The following is a 19,038-nucleotide window of genomic DNA, read 5'->3' as shown; positions in this document are numbered from 1 at the left end:
TGCTTAAATCCCATGAGCAACTTCATGCTTCTGCCCAGAAAACATGGGATCTTGTAACAGCAAAGTGGCCTTTACGTCAAGTCCAGAGAAAGATCAGTCCTTTGGTCCTTGGTTATTTTTATTTCATTCCAGCAGGAGACCTGCAGGTGGCAGCAGATGTACACAGCTCTGAAAAAGGCTGAGGGCGAGAATCATTTTTCAGACTCAGCAATTGAAAAAATATGGTTGCTTTCTGTCCTCAAGTTCAAGACCACTGGCTTGTAATTTTAAAGTGCCACAGTGGGTTTTGGTGAGGACCCAGTTTTAAATAGGCTTAGTAAGATAGTATCTGAAAGTCCAGCACTAGGAACTGGGGGAAATTTGTAGAGAACATATTCTTAGTTTACTCCCCCCTGAAGTTTTCCTTGAACTTCATCATTTCTTTCTGCTGGTTCTCCTGGTTGAAAACCCAGTGGTCTCCCTGAAGGAGCCGTGTGTAAGCTGCTGTCTCTCTGTTTTCCTCTCCCCTCCAGATTGAGTTGGCCATCCTCCGGTTCCCCTATGATTCATGGGGAACTCCTTTCCAGCAGCTCAAACAGGTGGTAGAGGAGCCGTCGCCACAGCTCCCAGCAGACAAGTTCTCCGAAGAGTTTGTGGACTTTACCTCACAGTGGTAAGAGAGCCTGGTCTCCCAGACGCTGTGTTCAAGGAAGAAGAGTTCTCATGAATATCCTCCATCGGGTTTAAGCCATCATGCATACATTCATTCCAAAAGCATTTATGGAGTGCACCCTCGATGCTGGAGCAACAGAGATGCTTCTGTTCAGTGCCTGCCCTCACTGAGCTCAGAGTCAAGCAGGGGAGTCTCATCCACCAATAATTATGGTACAATACGGCAGGCCCAGTGATGGAGATATTCATAGGGTATTGTTGGGGGGGGGGACTCAGAGAAAAGGCATTAGGATAGAGTTTCTGAAGGAGATGTATCCTGAGCTGAGACCACGTGAGATAGTCTCCAAGTGAAAGGCAAGTAGGGGAAGGACGGGTATTCCAAGCAGAAGAAGCATCCTACATCTTGTTGCAAAGTGAGAGACTCCATTATGAGAGCTTGAAGCAATTGGATGTTGGTTAGAGCATAAACACAGGGATGGTAGGACCCACTGGAGGTTTTCGAGGTGGGAAGTAGGTAAGATGCAAAGAATGAGCTTAGGTGAGAAGGCGGCAGCTAATTTCAGAGTGTTTCTTATGTACCTAGAAGTCCTGCGATAGTTCCAGTGGTTAGTAGGCTGTGTCCGACAGAGTACTTGCTGGCTGTGGATCCATGTGCCTGTGGCCATGTGATGGACAACAACCAGAGTCTGAGAAGAGAATCTAAAGATAGTTGGACTGGAAAGATAAAGGAGCTGTACTGATGCCATGAACTTTGCTTATATCAAAATTGCCAGTGGAATCAAGCAAAGTAGGAGAGGGGATAGTTTTCTCCAGAAAATCTAGTGATTTCTGTCTGCACCGGGACCGTGTTGCCTAATGTAACTTGATGCTCATGACCATTGCAAGTGATGCTGGAAAGTGATGCCAAGGGAAAGCTCAGAATGGAGCCGAGTTAGTTTATCGGGGTGTCCTGCAGAAGCAGGTGAGAATGGGGAGGAGGGGGAATCAGAGACAGTCACGGGTCCTGCTGGGGCTCTTGGACAGGAGCGGTGCTGGCCACGTGCTGTGGAGGAAGGGACAGGAGTTCTAAAGGCTGTTCGAGAGCCCAGCTCCCTCAATATCGCCATTCCTGGGCCTCCAGGCGCTTTGGAAGAAGCGTTCTGAATACAGCTTTTATCGGGAAACGTGCTGAGATGAAGCAACTGTCTCTGGCTGGTGAAACTGAGGCCCCTTGGACTCTCTGTTGGCTCTAGCCCCGTGTCACCTCTGGTACTTCCCCCTAATGACGTTTGAGGGAGGCCTACCATTGTTTGTGTTTTGGCTGAATGCCAGAGAGGGGCTGGAGCCCTGGGCTCTAGCACTAAAGGCTCTAGGATCCCTTACATTACGATGGTGGATCCTCTTAATACATACACCCTCTGGGCTGCCAATATGTGTCTTCCTGTCTGCTTTCTTGGGTGTGTGCCAGCTATGGGGTGCCCCTGTCAGGTTGAGATGAACTCGTGATTTTGCCTTCTGGAATCAAAAATTTTTCCTTTTCGTATCCAGAAGTCATGTAGGAAAAAGGATGGGTCATTTTTGAGAGTTCAGACCAACCATTCACAAGAGGGGCAGTAAGGGTCTTAACTAGAGAAGTCTTTTCAGACTATCCTTTATGTAACCCTTGTCCCGCTTGCCCCCTTTCCCCAAGAATCTGGGTACTTCAGAAAACTTTGGTAAGAACAAGGCTGGTGTGAAAAGTTCTGGAAAGCTGACCTGCCTTTGGTGAATCACCAGTTTAACTCAGTGGTTCTCAGCTCTGCCTGCTCACATATAAACCATGAGAGAGCTTCCCCGTGTATGGTCCGCTTCACCTGGCCTCCCTCTCCTGCGAGATCCTGGTTTCACTGGTCTGAACAGTAGTGTTTTCCAAGTGTCCTCCAGTCATCCTACTGCACAGCTGGGTCAAGAGCCCCAAATGTAGACCTGCGGACCCAATGCTTGTGTCCAGGAGCTGCTTTTCTTCTTCAATTTATTGTTAAAAAAGCATCCAATTACATTTTTTTAGCAAAGTATTTCTTTTTCTAACTTAGAATTTTCCTTAAAGAATCAGAGTGTTAAAGCTTTTCACAGATATTTTTAAAATGAAAACCTTGAAAAAGAAGTGCTCGCCATTTTTTAAAAAATTTTTTTAAAGATTTTATTTATTTATTTTTAGACAAAGAAGGGAGGGAGAAAGAGAGAGAGAGAGAGAAACATCAATGTGCGGATGCTGGGGGTCATGGCCTACAACCCAGGCATGTACCCTGACTGGGAATCGAACCTGTGACACTTTGGTTTGCAGCCCGCGCTCAATCCACTGAGCTACGCCTGCTAGGGCAAGCGCTCGCCATTTTTAATGTATGAGCCCGGATGTGGAAATCCCAGATACATGTATTGTTGTTCTTTATATTGTGTCCACCCTGTGCCTGCCCACTCCATCCTGCCCCCACCCTGGCCACCCAGAACACTCATGGTCTTCTTGACTGCCCCTCCGAGGCCTCCGTTTCTCTTTTTCTCTCAATTTTAGTCCCAGCTACTATAGCTTGTAAATTTAAAACTTATGAGCCATAGACATTTTCCAGCTTTCCTGGAACCATCAATCCTGCTAATACTGTTAATTCTGTTTAATTTTACTGACACTCAAGTCAGCTCGTCTGGGTTGCTTATGGGATTTACCGAGAGAGAGAGGAAGAGAGGGAGAGAGAGAGAGAACTCGAAATCACTAGCACTGAAGTTGTGAGAGAATATGGTCTTCTTCAGACTTTTAGTGCTGAAGAATCTGGTGCTTAAGAATATCAGTTGTGTAAAAGCAGACTCATTTTGCTGGTATGGGAATAGCAAATTAGAGGGAGAATTTTACACGTGTTCTTACTTATGCTTGGTCAGATATTTTAAGAGTATAGGCTCTCCTATTTCACATGCCAGGGCAGTAGCTTTTTGCCTATCATTCACCAATAGAGTCTTTGATGTGTCCTTAGTATGACCACTATTTTGAGCCCAGTTGGAAACATGATCAGATGCTTCCAAAAATGGTGCTGATTTTTTTTAAAAAAGATTTTATGAATGGCTTAGATCTTTATGGAAGCATTTTATTTTTCATACATATTAGCACACAGATGCATACCTTCCCCAGTGGCCGTCTAATTATTCCACTTGTTTTATTTATGCTAGTTTTAAAGTTTGATCTGGAGCTGGGTGGAAAGAATGGAAAAATGATAACAACCTAAGAAAACTTCTTCTATTTCATGATGAAGAGAAGGACATAGCCTCTGAGTGGAACTCCCTTTTATGGCTGTTTCTCCATTTTTCTCGGTAGAAAACTGTATTTCTGAGACACAGCTTCATGGAAGAACCCCTTTTCTGAGTGATCTCCATGCATTTTTTTTTTTGGTATTTTTATGATCTAGTCAGGCTATGATCCTTCCAGACATCTCAAAAAGCCCCAAATCTTTATCATAAGTGAGGAAAGGGAGCTACCGATTTAGAAAGTGAAATATTTAATTTCAAATTTCAAGGTAAATACACCTACGTCTTTAACGTCTACATCTGTCTCTGAGCTACATGCAGAGCTAGAAGAGAAGGGGTGCATCACTCATAGCCTAGGGAATCCATCCGAATATTTGTGGTCTTTGATGGGAGACGTCCCCACTAAGCTTTCGCTGACATGACGATGGTACTAAATACTCTACACCAGCGGTCCCCAACCTCTTTGGCGCTAGGGACCAGTTTTGTGGAAGCTAATTTTCCCATGGGCTGGGGTGGGCGGGGTGTGGTTTTGGGATGATTTCTAACAGGCCCAGACTGGTACTGGTGTGCGGCCCCGAGGCTGGGGCCCTCTGCTCTACACCCCCATCCAGGGAATCAGCTTGGCCACCGCTCTCCTCTGGTCGCTGCTTGTGGTCTGTGGGGTAGAGGAGCAAGCACTCACAGGCCACCCCCATCACATCCTAAGTTCGCCCTAGAGCCCAGAGATCCAGCTGATACCAATTTCTTTTATAATAACATCAGAGAAACATTATCTTGAGGGGAGGGTGGAGAAAAGAAAAAGTTCAGGCATTTATTCCTTATGAACTTGAAGAACAAAAATGCAGTGAGAGCTTCAAAACGCTTCCTTTGTGTACTGATTTTGAAATAGGGACGACTGAATGGTATGTTCTTCCTCTTTCTTCCCCACCCAAGGCTTTCTTATCGTAGAGTTTTTAATGAGCTCCTGGGATGAGTTGTGCTGACCAGGTACACTGAGTCTGGGGTTTTGTCGTAGAGAGGTCTGATAGAAAAGCTATACCTTCTTGTCCTGCAGAAGGCTTCACAAATGAGTTTCTCAAGACAGTATCTTTATAGGCCTACAGTTTTTACCATCACCTCTTCCTGTAGGTTCACAGGCTCGGGGACTGAAGGCAGTCACTGGAAACCAACTCCTGAACACCAGAATAGCTGGATTTCCTTTTTGCTCTCCCTTGAGGCCAACTGAAGAGGCTCAGGGCCCGGCTGACCAGCCCGCTGGCATGGCGGTGTGTGTTGGGGGCCCATCCAGACATTGATCCCGTCTGACTCAGAGGAACTAGGATAAAACAAACACAGGCCAATATAGTTCCCAGCTTGTTCAGGAAAGACAGCAAAAAAGAGGCACTGGATATGTATTTAGCTTATGACATAGGTATGGCCTGAGAGGCGGAGTGTGTTTTTATTTTGTGGATATACCACATAGCCTTCTTGGAAACGATGGTAGGGGGTGGGGAATTCAAACAGGCAGAAATCCTCTGGTCAGCACAAACTCCAAGCTAGCAATTCTCAAGACAGCACGAAGCTGTGTTTTAGTGTCGGCCACGGTCAGGAGCGTGTGTTGTGGCATTTGGAAGAGGAATTAGGGCTGTTAGCTAATTGCACGCTTGACAATGACAAGCCACTTGAAAATTCAAAAGTCTGACTCCACTCCAAAAAGAAATCAGTGTCGCTTTGAACTCCATAGTTGTTATTTTATACTGAATTTCAAGCGCTTCCTATTAAACGTGGAAAGTTTGCCTTTTCCCCTAACCTTATACTGAGTGTCTTGCTATTCTTAGGCCATGTTTTGAAGTGTTCTCAGTTTAAAATATAGAGGGAATGGGTTCGATCTGTTATGTTAATTTAATAAACAGCCTTGGTTGGCTGTGTAAGTATTTTTTCCATCCACACAGCCGTGTTGAATCTTGAGCTTTCTAATCAGGGACTGTAAATCAAGAATGAGCCTACTGGTTAACAGTCTCTGAGATTTCAGGAATCCTTATCACGTTATGCCAGATAAACTTGGGGTACTTTCCCCACATTTTCTTTATACAGATTTAAAAAAAAATACAGGAGAAATTTTCATAAACTCTTCCAGAAGTGAAAAGACATCATGACTTAAAATGACCTGTCCTTAAAAAAATGGAAGTTTCAAGTTCTCCTACCTGAGGAGAAAAGAGATGATGATTTCATTATCTACTAAATAGAAGGTTAGAATTCAGCAGCCTCACAAAGATCTCTGGTGGACGAAAGCGGCCATTGTTTTTAACATTTGAGAAACAAGCCCTTCTTCCCAACTCTCGTTCCCGTGGGCGTGGTCCTCAAGGCGAGTGTTTCAGACTCCGCGTGGAGGGAGGGGCTGTCGCCCGACTCTGTGTTCCGTCTGCCTAACCACTTCGCTATTGTGTGTGGAGGTAATGTTGAATTCGTGTTTCTCATTCTGATTTTAGCAAGGCAAATTGTTCGGATTATGGAGAAGACATTCTGGTTTTTTATTTGCTTCTGAACAGCAGCTGGAAATGTAGAGCTTTTATATATTAGCCTGTTTGCTTTTTTTTTACTAGGGTCTCTGTGTGCAAGTCAGCGACCTCCTGAGGTCACATTTCTGCTTCTGTATTTCTTTCTTGGTGAAGTGGCTCTTGGATTTAGAAGGAAGAACTTTTGCTTTCAGGGATGGGGGAGGGAGGGGTGGTTGTGGTGAGAATGTGCCCAAATGACAGACAAACCAGCTGGAGGTACTTCTAAGTCAGCAATTTTCAACCCATGTGCCACGGAAAGTTTTGAAACATCGAACACCTGACTGTGTAGTCAGGGGCGCTCACCTCTTTTCCCTTAGATTGGCAAATAAAAAAATGACAATAGCCCACACAACAATAGCAGTCTGGTGTGAATGAATCAAAATTATACCTATTTTTTTCTCAGATCAGCAAAAAGTACATTGTTTGGTGTGCCATAGAACTTTAGTGATTAGTGTATGTGTGGCATGAGATGAGAAAGGTTGGAATTGCCGTTCTAAGTGAAATTCATTCCAGAGAAGGGGATAGAAGGTGGTGATGAGGACGGACACCCAGTGCACGTGGCCCCGGGTTTCTCAACCTTGGCACTGGCAACATCTGGGGCTGGACCACTCTTTGTCATGAGAAACTGTCCTGTGCATCATAGGATGTTTAGCAACATTCCTGGTCTCTGCCTGTAGACGCCAGGACCACCCTCCTCCCCCACCAGCCATGCCAACCAAAATGCTTCCAGACATTCCTAAATACCCCCTCCAGGGCAAAGTGCCCTATAGCCAAAGACCACCAGGAGGGCCCTGTGGAATCCCAGGGTATAGGGACATGCGGAGTCATCAGGGGGAATGATGAAGTACCATTCATTTCACTCAGGCGCACCTTCCCATGTCAACCCACTTTGACAATTGATAATTCTTCTTTCTCACTCCCTCTTATTGTTGTCCTCAGTTGAGACGAAACTTTCTCTCATAGGTTTTCTGGTCACTGAGGTCACTAGGTTGTAGATCTGCCCTCAGTTCCAGATTGAAGCTTCTCTGCTCACATCTACCTGTACCCTGTACAGGTACCCTGGCTTCTACCCACAGAATTGCCTGCAGTAAACTGGTAGGCTGCTTTCAGTTGTTTTGGTTCAAAAGCTTCCTCTTTTCTTCATTTTGATTTATTTTAAACCACAGTTTCTCAAAGTGTCTTGACTACTTCACTCTTCTGTGGTTCTGTACCTGGCTCCCACCGCCCTCGTTGTTGGGTCGTGTCCCACAGACCAGGTCTCATCTGCTCCAAACGATCCATTCACACAGATCCCATCAGCCTAATAATCACTCCCATTTTGCCTCTGTCAACACCAGGCAAAGTGCCTTTCCATCCGTGTCTGACTTGTGACCCAGTGGGCAGGGCAGTCTGTAGGTTGCCTTGCAAATCACAGTTTTGAAAACCATCCTTGTCTCCATTCTGTAACCTGGGGTCCCAACTCCAAATAAACCACTTCTTTTGTTTTTTTTTCCGTTTTAAGGCTGGGGATGGATTCAGGGTGGGTGGAGGAATGGGTTTCTTCAGATTTCCATTTTATTACCATTGTCTGCAGTGTCAAATGTTCTTACAGTGTCTGTGTATGTAGACAGCCGAATCCATGGGAACCACCTGACAAGAGTGCATGACCACAGAGTCTTTCTAAGAAGCGTACTTGCTAAGTCAGAGGCTGGGTGCGCTTTTCCTTCCAGAGAACACAACGAGACCCGCAGCAAGTAGGGCCACCTTAGACACTGCATTGTCTGCATGGCTTCTATCTCAGGCAGGTTTGGTGAAGATTGTATAAAAGCAAATTGTACATTCAGGGGTGTCAGCAGCAAGGGAAACAACCTACCGAAGATAGTGAAGTGATAACAAATGTAATGTAAAAAACACTGACCAAGCGGGGTGGAGTGAACATTGTTTTGAAGGAGAGTAGATATGGTTTTTGAAATATAATGGCTGTAGATTGGGAAAGCTAGTTTATAGGGCACTGGTAAAGTATCAAAGGAAAGTGAGCACGCTTACACACAAAGACACACATACCTATTTTTTCCCTTAAGGTGCACCAAGAGTGATTTAAACCACAATTTATAAGCGTAACAGAAAGTCAGGATAGAAGATCTATGTTTTTGGTATACTTTTAAGGCTGGTTATGTTTAGTTTCCTGCAAGTTCTGAAATGCTAGTCTTGTGATAATACAGATGGTTTCTAGATTTAATGTGATTTTTTTTTCTTTAAGCTTGAAGAAGAATTCCAAAGAACGGCCAACATATCCAGAGCTTATGGTGAGTATTGTTCAGCAGTGTAAACGTGTCCAAACTAGCAGCTAATAAAGATAAAGTGACGAAGTGACTAAGACCTGAATTAAGATCGGGCAACCATATTGGAAGAGCTGACTCACTCACTGAGATGGCGGTAACTGCAAGTGAGCTGAGGGGAAAAAGAGTTGCATCCTTCATTCATCGCGAGTCCTTCTTTACTATAAATGGGGATGGGTTACCAGTCTGAGCACTTTTTCCATGCTGATAAACAATGTCATAGACCAAATTAGGTCTATAAAATTTGTATTTTCAAACTTGAAATATACACAGTCACAAATTACTAATATATAATGAAGGAAAGCATGATTTAACAGATTTTTTTTAAATGATTTTCCAAAGCAGGTAGTTTTTTTTTGTTTTTTTTTTTTTTTAAAGATTTTATTTATTTATTTTTAGGGAGGGAGATAGAGAGAGAGAGAGAGAGAAACATCAATGTGCGGTTGCTGGGGGTTATGGCCTGCAACCCAGGAATGTACCCTGACTAGGAATCGAACCTGGGACACTTTGGTTCCCAGCCCGCGCTCAATCCACTGAGCTATGCCAGCCAGGCTGATTTAACAGATTTTAATAATGAGGGAAATTTAAGTGCTGTGTGAGTGATCAATTTTTGATAAAATATTTAGGATTACTTGGATGAACTTCTTTTCGGTGGGCGTTTAGGGAGGAAAGAATCTCTCTGTTTTTTCATTCTGGTTTTTACTTTAGTGGAAAAAAGACAAAGCCTTCATTATTTGAATTATACAACTTCAGCATTCACAGTTTACCATTTGAATAACCTATGAGAAAAGAGTGAAAATAAGAATTTAGGTTTGTTGTTTTAAAATACTTTCATTTAGGTTGTGGTACCTACATTTGTAAGCTAGTTATTGATAAGGGATTCTTTTTTTTTTTTTAATCCTCACCCGAGAACATTTTTTTCATTGCATTTGAGAGAGAGAGAGAAAGAGAGAGAGAGAGAGAGATATCAATGTGAGAGAGAAACATCAATTGGTTGCCTCTCGTACATGCCCGGACCAAGGATGGAACCCACAACCTGAGTATGTGCCATGACCCAGAATCGAACCCATAATGGTTTCATTTATGGGACAATACTCCAACCACCTAAGCCATACTGGCAAAGGCCAAATGATTCTTTCAGAGACCTAAATTGATAAATCTGATCGCAGTATATGTTGAATGGTTGAATATGGGAGAAACACCTTTTTTCTGAAATATAAAATTTACAGTATTTACTAGCTTGTGTTAACCCCTCCCTACATCTGATACAATTATCAAGGTTTTAGTTTTAGCAGAGGATGGAAGGGTTCTGTTCTTGCGCAACTTCAGAAGTGATCGGAACAGCAGTGACAGTGTTTCTTACTGGAGCACAGTTACTCAGCAGGCATTGAATGCTGGCTCCTCTCCCCTCACCCACGAGCCATGCTCGGCTGCAGACCAACTCAGGGCAGGTGATAGCAGTACAGGGTCCTGATATCTCTTAACAAATGGCCGGGTGAGATGGCTCTGACTTGGAAAAGGTATAACTTGTTGGCCATTTGTACACCTTCTTTGGAAAAAAATGTCTCCTCAGTTCCTTTGCCTATTTTTAAATCAGACTTTTTTTTTGCTATCTAGTTGTATAAGTTCTTTATATATTTTAGATATTAATTTCCTATCAGATATATAGTTTGCAAATATTTTCTCCCATTCTGTAGACTGCCATTTCATTTTGTTTATTGTTTCTTTTGCTGTGCAGAAGCGTTTTAGTTTGATCTAGTCCCACTTGTTGATTTTTGCCAATAAGTACATGAGGAGGTTCTCACCATTACTAATCAAGAGTGAAATGCAAATGAAAACCACCTTGAGATATTATCTCACACCTGTCAGAATGGCTTTTATCAAAAAGACAAGAGACAGCAAGTGTGAGCAGGGATGTGGAGAAGAGGGAACCCTTCTGTACTGTTGGTGAGAATGTGAATTGGAGCAGCCACTACGGAAAACAGTGTGGAGGTTCTTCAAAGAAATCAAAGTTAGAACTACCATATGATCTAGCAATTCCATGTCTGGGTATATATTTGAAGGAAATGAAATCCCTATCTCAATCCCATGTTCATTGCAGCATCATTTGCAATAACCAGGGCATGGAAATAATCTAAGTGTCTTTTGGTGGATAAATAGGTGAAGAAAGTGGGATATATATACACACAAGGGAATAGTATTCAGCCACAAAAGAAAGAAATTCTGCCTTTTGCGAAAGTGTGAATGAAGCTTGGGGGCATTATGCTAAGTGAAATAAGCCAGACAGGAAAAAACAAAAATAAATTCTGTATGATGTCACTTATGTGGAATCTAAAACACTAGATAGAACTCATGGAAATAGACAGTAGATTGGTGGTTGCCAGGGTGGAGGGTGGGGGAAATGGGTGGTGGTAGTCATAGGGTGCCGTCTTCCAGGCATAAGATGAAGAAGTTCTGGGAATATGATGTGCAGCGTGCTGACTCTAGTTAACAGTACTGCACTGTATACTTGAAAGCTGATAAAGAATAACTATTAAATGTTTTCACCACATGCACAAAAAAGAATGGTAACTATGTGAGGTGATGGATGTGCTCCCTAACCTTATTGTGCTAACTATTTTGCCAAAATAGATGTATGAAATCATCACGATGTACACCTTAAACTTACACAATGTTATATGTCAAGTATACCTCAGTAAAGCCGGAAACAAAGGGAAAAAGTGTAGTTTGGAGATGTCAAGCCCAGAAGAGTTATAGAGAGCTGATTCAGCAATAGGTGATAGCCACAGCCAAACTCATGGGTTTTCAGTCCTGGGGGTTAAGCTTTGATTTCAGTCCGGACTGTTCTCCAGTTGGTTGACTGAAAAGGAACTCTGGGAAGAGTTTGAAAATAGACGGGTGGCTCTGTGGGCCTCCATTGTCCCCTTTCAAAAGGCAGCTCCAGCGACTTAGTGTTCTACCACATTTATTAAACTAAGACCCACAGTTGAGGGAGAAAAGGTGAATAATGCTTGAGAAAATCTTAGCACACTACATGTTTGGGTGGAATATTTTCCCCCAGTTGGGTTTTTCGTAGCCAGCCAAAGAGGGTTCTGTTTAGTCCTGGAGTCCCCTTTTCAGTATGCGTATGCAACCCCCAGAGCATTTAATATTAATTTCACATAAAGTATGATAGATGTGAGTAATCCCTGTGCGGTCCTGTGGAACATTTCCTATATAATTCTGACTGCAAAATGCAAACCTTTATTTTTCCTTCCAAGTGGCTTCTTATCAGAGGTTTCAGTGGAACACACTTGAGAAAAAAATGCCAAATTCTAGCTTAATATACACTGGCAATGAATGTTGAAGTCTACCTTTCCGGTGTATTCTAACGCTGTGGTCTTTTGTGGCCTACGTATTAATATGGTAAGGTCATGTGGGCAGCCCTTTCCTTTTAGGGCATTAGTCTTTGTGGTACTGGAACTGGACTTGCCTTTTAAGGCCATAACTGCTCCCTACTTTTCTTTGGAATTGAGGTTTTTAAGTGGAAAATCTGAGTCCAAACTCTTTGACTTCAGCACTGGGAAAACGCATGCTGAAAGGCCATTGTTTAGATTGTAGGAGTTGGTGAAGAGGTAGAAAAGAAAACAAAAATCCTTTTCTCAGGTGAAGGACACTGTAATTAAGGCCCCAACCCAGACATGTACCTCTTATAGAAATCTCAAATGTTTTTCTTTCTAACTTGGATTGTGTGGGTGTATTTGCTTTCATATCATGTCATTTGCTTGTTCCCCCAAACTCCCTTTGGAGGATTTGTTCTTCTAGACTACAGACCAGCTTTTTCTGTAAAGGGTTAGATAGTAAGTGTTTTGGGCATTGTGGGCTGTCATTATTGCTCCCTTGTGTTGTTTGACTGTGAGAGTAGCCATATTCAGTGTGTAAACAAATGGGTGTGGCCATGTACCAATAAAACTTTATTTGGAAAAATAGGAAGTGGGCTAGAGTTGACCCCCGTCCCCAATGATCATCACCAGAAATGATAACCAGGCAACGCAGGTGATTGCCTGGTGAGGTGATTATGTTCTCCACATACCCTGGGACGTTCTCGATTGAACCACAGTGTTAAAGCTGATGACCGACCCCACAGAAAACCGTCGTCCTGAGGGATGAGCTAGCAGGTATCCTGACCTAGGATATGGGGAGCACTGGTGACTGTATCATGCCCTGATGCTCCTGGCAGTTTGTTCATGGATTTCCATGTTTTCTCCAGGCACAACCACTGGTAAAGTCCTTCCTTCCTGTACCTGGCTCCTTTTTTTTTTTTGAGAAACCCAGCCTGGAGATGATTTCATGGTGCCTAATTTGCTCATCTCCTGGTTGCTGTCCTTGCTATTCTTAGTGCACTGCTTATAGAAGGGCCTGGGTTCCCCCTAACCTTTTGCAGCCTCCAAACCCACACAAGAAGGCGAGTCACTTTCCATTCTGACATGCCTGCCGCTTCCCCTCTCTCTGCCCTCTGGCTCTCACAGCATTTTCCCAGCCTGAGAATAAACTGAGAGACGTCTGAGAATTGTTTTTCTAAGATGTCAGATCAGGTTATTGAATTCATTCACAGACTTGGGCTACATCCACTGAGCTCAAAGCCACCAGCAGAACCAGAGGCAGTATGGGGCTGGCGGGCCTGGCACACAGTCCTTGAGGTAATCTGAGGTTTAACATGTCCTGTTTTGATAGTCAAAGGCTTTTAAGTACATTAAAAGATCGCCAAATGTCAAGAGGATGTGGGAAAGCTAATAAGCATGATGGTAAAGCACTTGGTAAGTGTGCTGTGTAAGTGGTTAGTAATCAAAAGTAATGCTGTATTTATTTATCCAGAGAGCTCACAACCAAGGACCCAACATCAAGAGCTTCAGTTAATATAGTGGGTGTGAGGCTCGGAGCCAACACCCAACCTTTACCTTCAGATAGGCAAAAACAGAAAACCTCTTTCCATTTTCTTGTGTCCTGATACTTAGCAGTGACCTTCTACCTTCTTTGGGGTTTTATTGTTTTGTTCCTTTCCCATTTGCATTGTTTCCTAAAACTTGCATGGGTGGGCATTCAGTTCCCCACAGAGCTGACTCATCCAGCCCTCCGCTGTCAGGTTTAAAACAAATATAATTAGAAAACCTACAGCTAGGCAACATGAAGGTTATAAACTAAAATCCCCAGTCAGGGAAACAGAGTGAGTCATCTACATACTGGTCTGCATGCAGAAATGCTCATATTTAGCTGCTCTACCAGTCATTGAAACCGATGCCACCAGACAATCAGGAAGGTGGCCATGGGGGGTGGGGGGAGCGTCAGGGACAGTGGGGGGTGATGCCTAGCACCCGGTTTACCTGAAAGGATCATCCTTGTTGATTTGGGTGGTTGGTTCTGTTTCCCCTCTGAGAACCGTAGATCATGAGATGATGTATCTCCTTCTAGTTAGAGGTGGAAGGTCCCAGTGTGACAGCTGGGTACCTACTGCAGTGAAATGGGGCCATTCAGGGAGGATGGTTCTGGTGCAGAGAAGATGGCTTTGTTTCCTTTGAAATTGTTTTGGAATGCACAGGTTCTCGTGTCATACCACGCCCATTCCCCCAGCACAGTGCTGGACTTGCTGTTTTTGTGAAGTTTACTTAATCTGACCTGTGTGAATATAGACCATTTCTCTTGCTTTCCAATCTTTAATCTCTGAGTTGGATCTTCTGCACACATACCTCAAGTTTGGCAGTCTACACTACTTTTCAGAAGCATCATCTCTTCCTCAGGAGACATACGTGTAATCGTGGCTGTAGATGTGGCTTAGAAAGTGGCCTTGTTCGCTCTTTCAGTCCAGACCCGCTCTCCCGTGTCAAGAGCAGGCAATGCCTTGCCCGTTTACTGTTCCACCAGATTGGTTTTTCACTCTACTGCCTGTTGCCTGAGAAATGACTGTGCATACACCTATGACATTTCTAATTATTGTACTACCATATCAGTCTAAAATTACTTTGTAGAAACAGGGTTATGTGTAAATGGGAGTTGGGACTGTCTTGGCTAACCCTTGTATTTTACCATAGATGGGATCTATGCAGCCTAATTACATCTATATTTTTAAGCTATAGATACGCGGTAGTGGGAACACACCGAAATGTGAGAGTGGCAACTAAGGGGAGATGTCTTTCAAATGTTTGTATCACCAGATGAGTACTTGATTGGGGACAGGGTAGGAAGAGTCCAGTTAAGCCCTGATAGGTGTACTTACTGTGTTTACCAAACAGATCTGTTAATTAGCTAATCTCTTATGTTGTTAGTCACAGATATTAATACTATGTATTTTTCTTTTCTTCCCCAGCAACATCCATTTTTCACCCTACATGAATCCAAAGCAACAGATGTGGCATCTTTTGTAAAACTGATTATTGGAGACTAAAAGCAATGGACTCAATCAGTGGACCCTCCTGTGGATTGGTGGGTTTACGGGGTGAAGCAAGTTCACTAAAGCGCCAATAGAAACTCATCTTTGAGATAATTTAACCCTGCCTCTCAGAAGGCTTTTTTTCTTCCCATTTTCTTTTTGTTTTTTTTTTCCCCTCCAAAAGGGGCCTTGAAATCTATAGTATAGAATGAACTTCTGGCTGGATGAAATAGAAAGGCTTAGGACTTGAAAAGGTGATTAAATATTTAATGATGTGTCATATGAGTCCTTAAGCTTCTCAGACTTCTCTTGTTCTTTACAAAATGAATGCATTGGCCCTGGAAAAAAGGTGCTACAGTAGTGACGAAATTGTAAGTAGATTTGTAGTCTGTCCAACTTATTATTTTAATATTTATGTTTAAGCGCTTGGTTGAAAAGATCCCATTTTATGCAGGGAGGGAGATACAAAAGACAAGGTTGGTTTGGCAATATTTATAGGGCTTTTATTTTTTAAGTTCAACTGTGTCTGTGGTCCAGAGGAAATTATTTAATATGCATCTTTAAGAGTATTATAAAAGTATCAACAAGCAGCTCTTCTTGTGAAATATCTGTTTCAGCTGTTGCGGCTGCCGCATGTTCTCAAATTTCTGCTCAGTCCTGGGTAATAACCACATATTCTAGGTGAAGTGGCAAGGTATCCTGGTCAGACTCTTTTCCTAACTTTGGAAAACAAAACTCACTTTTATCATAGCTCAAAGAGTCACAAATTTGGTTCTCTTGACATTTGTGGTATAGTATTAATGGAGTGGGATTCGTGATGTTCCTGTCACCTCTTTCTGTCTTGTGTGTGTGTGTGTGTTTGATAAGTCACACGTTCTGCCAAGTGGCTTCTGTGAACATCCATATTCAGTAAGGAGGATATTTGTCAGCCCCGAGGGGGGAGTGTCACATCAAACCACACAGAGAATTTGTTCCTTCTGCTGTTGCCCCTCCTACAATGTGCAAATCCCAAGGATTGCCTTGTGGTTAACGTACTCTTTTACTTTGTTTGTTTGTTTGTTTGTTTGTTTGTTTTTGTGTTCAATGACGAAGCCTTACTATTAATGGAAGGGCTGCCATAGAAGAAAATTAAAGGCAGTTCGTTGTCCCTTGATGAGATGAGGAGATAATGGGGAGGGGTGAATTATTCCTGGGAACCGACTGCCAAAGTTCCACGAGTTGAATTGAGGCCACATCTTTCCTCAGTAGCGTGCAGTAGCTTGTTCCACAGCAGGAGGCTAGCTCCACTGTGCATTCCAAGCAGGCTGAGTAAGCAACGAACAAGAACTCTTCCTCATGGCCAAATATACCAATGGGTTCTCTGATCTGGGCTTTAGGTTCCTGGAAGGTCAAGGGGTGAAGTGATCCACAGGGAAAATACTACCGATTCTAACCTGGAAACACTGCTTTTGGAACATCAAGGCTACTCTTGGCAGTACAGAGGCAGAAGATTTTGATGAAACAAGGAAGAAGAGGACACACTCTGTTTCTTTCCCCACCTCAAGTTCACAAATATGGAGAGAGGATTGCTCCCCCAGTGCTCCCATTCTTCCCCTATTAGATTTTGAAGTGCGATTATATTTTTCTCTGTTAGCATTTTCTCTTTGGTCTTGACCTCTAGCTCACAGCAGTTGCCCAAAGAGGCTATGGCATTTCCATGAACGTCTTCGTATTCAGTTGCAAGAGATACCTGTTTGATTCAACATCCGTTTCGTTTCATCTGCTCTGAAGCTACCTCTGTTCTCATCTTTTTCCAGCCAGAAAAGGGGTGTTATCTTAATGGTCATGACGATTCATTTTCCGACCCATCTTCCTACATCTGCAAGTTTCCCTCCAAGTCAGAAAAGAAAAAAATCACAACTGTATTTTTTGCTTTATTTATCTATCTTATGAAAAAAGAAAGTAGTAGAAACAAATCTGAGGTCATTCCATTACAGCTTTGTGAAATATGTAAAGCAAAACATCTTTCTGGTCTGGGTCAGATTACTCTTAACTGTTATTCAGTGTGGTTTCTACTTGGAAATATTCTTAACCAAGTGTGTTTCTCATGTGTGCACATCTCCATTCGGTAAGCCCAAGGCCTGAGCTTCCAGAATAATTGTAGTGGGGTAGAGACGTTAGTCAGTGGTTCTCAACCCTGGGGAGCATTGGAATAGCTGGGAGCTTGGAACACCATCAGTATCAGGGTTCCCGAGATTTGGATTCCATTGGGCCCTGGGTGGGGCCTGGGAGTTGGTATTTTTTATAAGCCACTCATGTGATTCCGAAGTGCACCAGGGTTGAGAACACTGGTGTAGTACTTTGTAAAAGGAGAGTTGACTTAAAATTTGTCTTGAACATTTGCAGAGAGTAATGAGTGGCTACAGAGAGGAACAGGAGCCCCCACTTCTTCCCCTGTCCTCACCAGTGGGGACATCTTTGCCAGTGTTAGCAAAGGCGTGCTCCTGCAATACTGATGTGGACTTTGGGATGCCTTTTCCCCAGGGGCATGATGTACTGCATGATGATTAAGTATCTTATGTACCAGAGTAGAATGACTTGATAGCCTTACAGGTCTAAAGTTTAGAACGTGCTTTTTGAGAACTGTGTTATAAGTTATAAACAACTAATATTAAAATAAATATAGAGATGCATAAACTATATCTAAGTTGATGTAAGTTGGGAGTCTCCTGTACATACATATATACATATATATGTATATAAATGTATATGTACAGCTGTATATATACACACACATGCATACCTATAAATATGTACATACATATATAGGTAAATATGTATGTGTGTACATAAATATGTGTGTGCATGTGTGTGTATATATATATATAAAGAGAGAGAGAAAGAGAATGAGAGAGAAGTGCGGACCTGTCAGAATACCTCTACAAAAGAGATTATGCCCGTTTTTCCAAATGTATTTGATTTGGTATCATATAATTGTTCATATTATAAATTGGCTTTATGTTTATAAAACTATCATCTCTATATATATCTTGTTGATTGCCAAGGTGTGCCAAAAAAGTAATGTGAGTGACTTTAAGACAATTGCCTTATATGTGTTTGCATCGTTGAGTATCGTCCTCCAGGGCAGCCACCGTGCAGACGGCCTATTTATGTAAAGAATGCTGCTAAAACAGTTTTGCCCCTTCCCTCTCCTTCAGGAAGGGCTTCAGAATTCATTTCCTCACCCACACGGGTAACACGCATAACCATTTTATAATGACTCCTTAGTTGTTTGTTTGCTTTACAAAAATCCTTACCAGGTATTTTCTTCTTTGCTTTACCTGACTTTTATGATCAGACTTAACACAAAGTTGTGTTTGGCAATTTCTAGAACTCAAACCCACCCTCACAGCTGAAGTTTTGCCATTACCGCATCTTTTTAAGAGACTTCGTCATGGGCCCTGAAGAGAACTTCAAAAGTACATTTCCCCCCAAAGTGTACATTTGCTTTTAAGTAATGTCATCCTTCCTGGAATAAGTGTAGCACTTCCCAGACTTTGAGGGAAAAAGAACTCACCTAATGTATATATTTGATGATAAAATACAGTTAGGTTGTCTCTGATTTCATACCCATCTCTTAGCCATGATATGGAGGGACAGTTCCATTGTTCTAAAGACTGTTTAGTCACACTGTTGTTGTCAGGAAGAAGTGGTTAAATAGCAGCCTCTTTCTCCATTAAGCTTCCTGAAATGGAAAATGAGTAAGTGTGGATAGGGCCCAATATTGTTTGTATTTCACTATTCTTGTCTGTCCTCTAAGCCTCACCAAAAAAAAAAAAAGTATATGCCAGGGATTCCCAAACTTTCTCTTTGTGGTATCCCAATGGTTGTCTTAGGAATTTTT

The 19,038-nt window shown here is 42.6% G+C and overlaps 1 protein-coding gene across 6 annotated transcripts in view; it reads left to right on the top strand.

Moving 5' to 3' along the window:
* MAP2K6 (mitogen-activated protein kinase kinase 6) overlaps positions 1 to 19,038 on the top strand; it is a 105,083-nt gene that overhangs the window by 79,476 nt on the left and 6,569 nt on the right. For 4 of the 6 annotated variants that reach the window (XM_045836689.1, XM_045836686.1, XM_045836691.1 and 1 more), the window contains exons 10-12: positions 513 to 652; positions 8,674 to 8,719; positions 15,093 to 15,745. In XM_045836689.1, coding sequence (XP_045692645.1) covers positions 513 to 652; positions 8,674 to 8,719; positions 15,093 to 15,170 — 264 coding nt within the window. In that variant the 3' untranslated portion in view covers positions 15,171 to 15,745. Of the gene's footprint in view, positions 1 to 512; positions 653 to 8,673; positions 8,720 to 15,092; positions 15,746 to 16,531; positions 17,861 to 19,038 lie in introns of those variants that run through there. The other 2 variants (XM_045836688.1, XM_045836687.1) reach the window with 2 other exon arrangements.

This window comes from Phyllostomus hastatus, unplaced genomic scaffold (genome assembly GCF_019186645.2).
Source record: "Phyllostomus hastatus isolate PE091 unplaced genomic scaffold, TTU_PhHast_1.1 phas_contig_210, whole genome shotgun sequence".
Taxonomy (NCBI): Eukaryota; Metazoa; Chordata; class Mammalia; order Chiroptera; family Phyllostomidae; genus Phyllostomus; species Phyllostomus hastatus.
This window is presented reverse-complemented; position numbering and strand designations above follow the sequence as displayed.